Source organism: Octopus bimaculoides, unplaced genomic scaffold (assembly GCF_001194135.2).
Source record: "Octopus bimaculoides isolate UCB-OBI-ISO-001 unplaced genomic scaffold, ASM119413v2 Scaffold_370699, whole genome shotgun sequence".
NCBI lineage: Eukaryota > Metazoa > Mollusca > Cephalopoda > Octopoda > Octopodidae > Octopus > Octopus bimaculoides.
Window position 1 is genome coordinate 41641 of NW_026405108.1, and position 1408 is coordinate 43048.

Genomic DNA, 1408 nt, shown 5'->3' on the forward strand with positions numbered 1-1408 from the left:
TATATATATATATATATATATTTATATACGCACACACACATGGATGATGAAACTTTCAACTGAGATGTTACAACTACATCTGATTGGTAAAGTGCTTCAGTTCTGTGTATGTACATATATTTATGAGATTGCTTACATTTATCAATGGTTTCTCTTATTGTTTTGATGCACCATTCCATCATTAATAAAATTATCTTTCACTTGTTTCAGTCATTTAGACTGTGGCCATGCTGGGGCACTGCCTTGCATTTTTTATTGAATGAATTGACCCCAGTACTTAAATTCTTTGCTAAGCTTGGTACTTATTCTATTGGTCTCTTTTTTTGCCAAACCACTAAATTACACACCAATACCAGTTGTCAAGCACACACTCATACACACACACACACGCACACACACACACACACGGCAAGCTTCTTCCAGTTTCTATCTACCAAATCCACTCACAAGGCTTTGGACGGTCTTAGGCCAAAATAGAAGATGCTTGCCCAAGGTGCCATGCAGTAGGACCTAACCCAGGACCATGTGGTTGGGAAGCAAGCTTCTTACTATACAGCCATGCCTGTGCCTATATTGTCAGCATTTTTGATGACACAGGTGTGCTAGTAGTAGAAATAATTATGTTGAACATTTTAAGGCAGTGAGCTGGCAAAACCATTAGCATGTTGGACAACATGCTTAGCAGCATTTCTTTAGACTCTTTACATTCTGAGTTCGAATCTTGCCGAGGTTAACTTTACCTTTCTTTTTTTGGCAGTTGATAAAATAAGTACCATTTGAGCCCTGGAATCAGTGTAATTTGTCTTACTTTTCCGATTTCCCAATTTTCAGACATTGTGCCTATAATAGAAAGAATTAATATTTTTTCTCCCAATTATTTTTTCCAGTGAGGATGAGGCAAAATTAGCTGCAAGGCGCTTTGCTCGCAGACTACAGAGGTTGGGTTTCAATGTACGTTTTATCAATTTCCGGATTGTCAATGTTTTGGGGACCTGTTCATTACCATTCGGCATCAAGATTAACCTTTTCTCCAAACAATATCCACAGCAGGCCAGGTAAGTGCTAGAGGCTACACACACACACACACACACACACACACACACACACACGTATACATATATATAGTTGAAAGTTACAGAAAACAAAAGACGAAGACAGGTGTATAAACAACGAGCAGGTGTATTAGTTTGACGCTTGGGAAGGTGAGAAAGTCTTATATGTTTCAAGCCTATGCTCTTCAACAGAAAGGAACATGAGGAAATAAACAGAGAATAAAAAGAAAATATATGTGTGTATGTGTACACACACACACACACCCGTAGACTGGAACTTGGTGCAGTTTCTCAGTGTGCCTGTTTTGGTCTAACCCATACCAGTATGGAAAACAAATGTTAAATGATGATGATGA

The 1408-nt window shown here is 38.4% G+C and overlaps 1 protein-coding gene across 1 annotated transcript in view; it reads left to right on the top strand.

The window, feature by feature from the left end:
* The window catches only part of LOC106882815 (TATA box-binding protein-like 1), a 9304-nt gene extending 8218 nt beyond the window's left edge, over positions 1 to 1086 (top strand). Inside the window, exon 2 of the mRNA XM_014933599.2 lies at positions 888 to 1086. Coding sequence (XP_014789085.2) covers positions 888 to 1059 — 172 coding nt within the window. The 3' untranslated portion in view covers positions 1060 to 1086. The remainder of the gene's footprint in view (positions 1 to 887) is intronic.
* Positions 1087 to 1408: the final 322 nt, after the last annotated feature.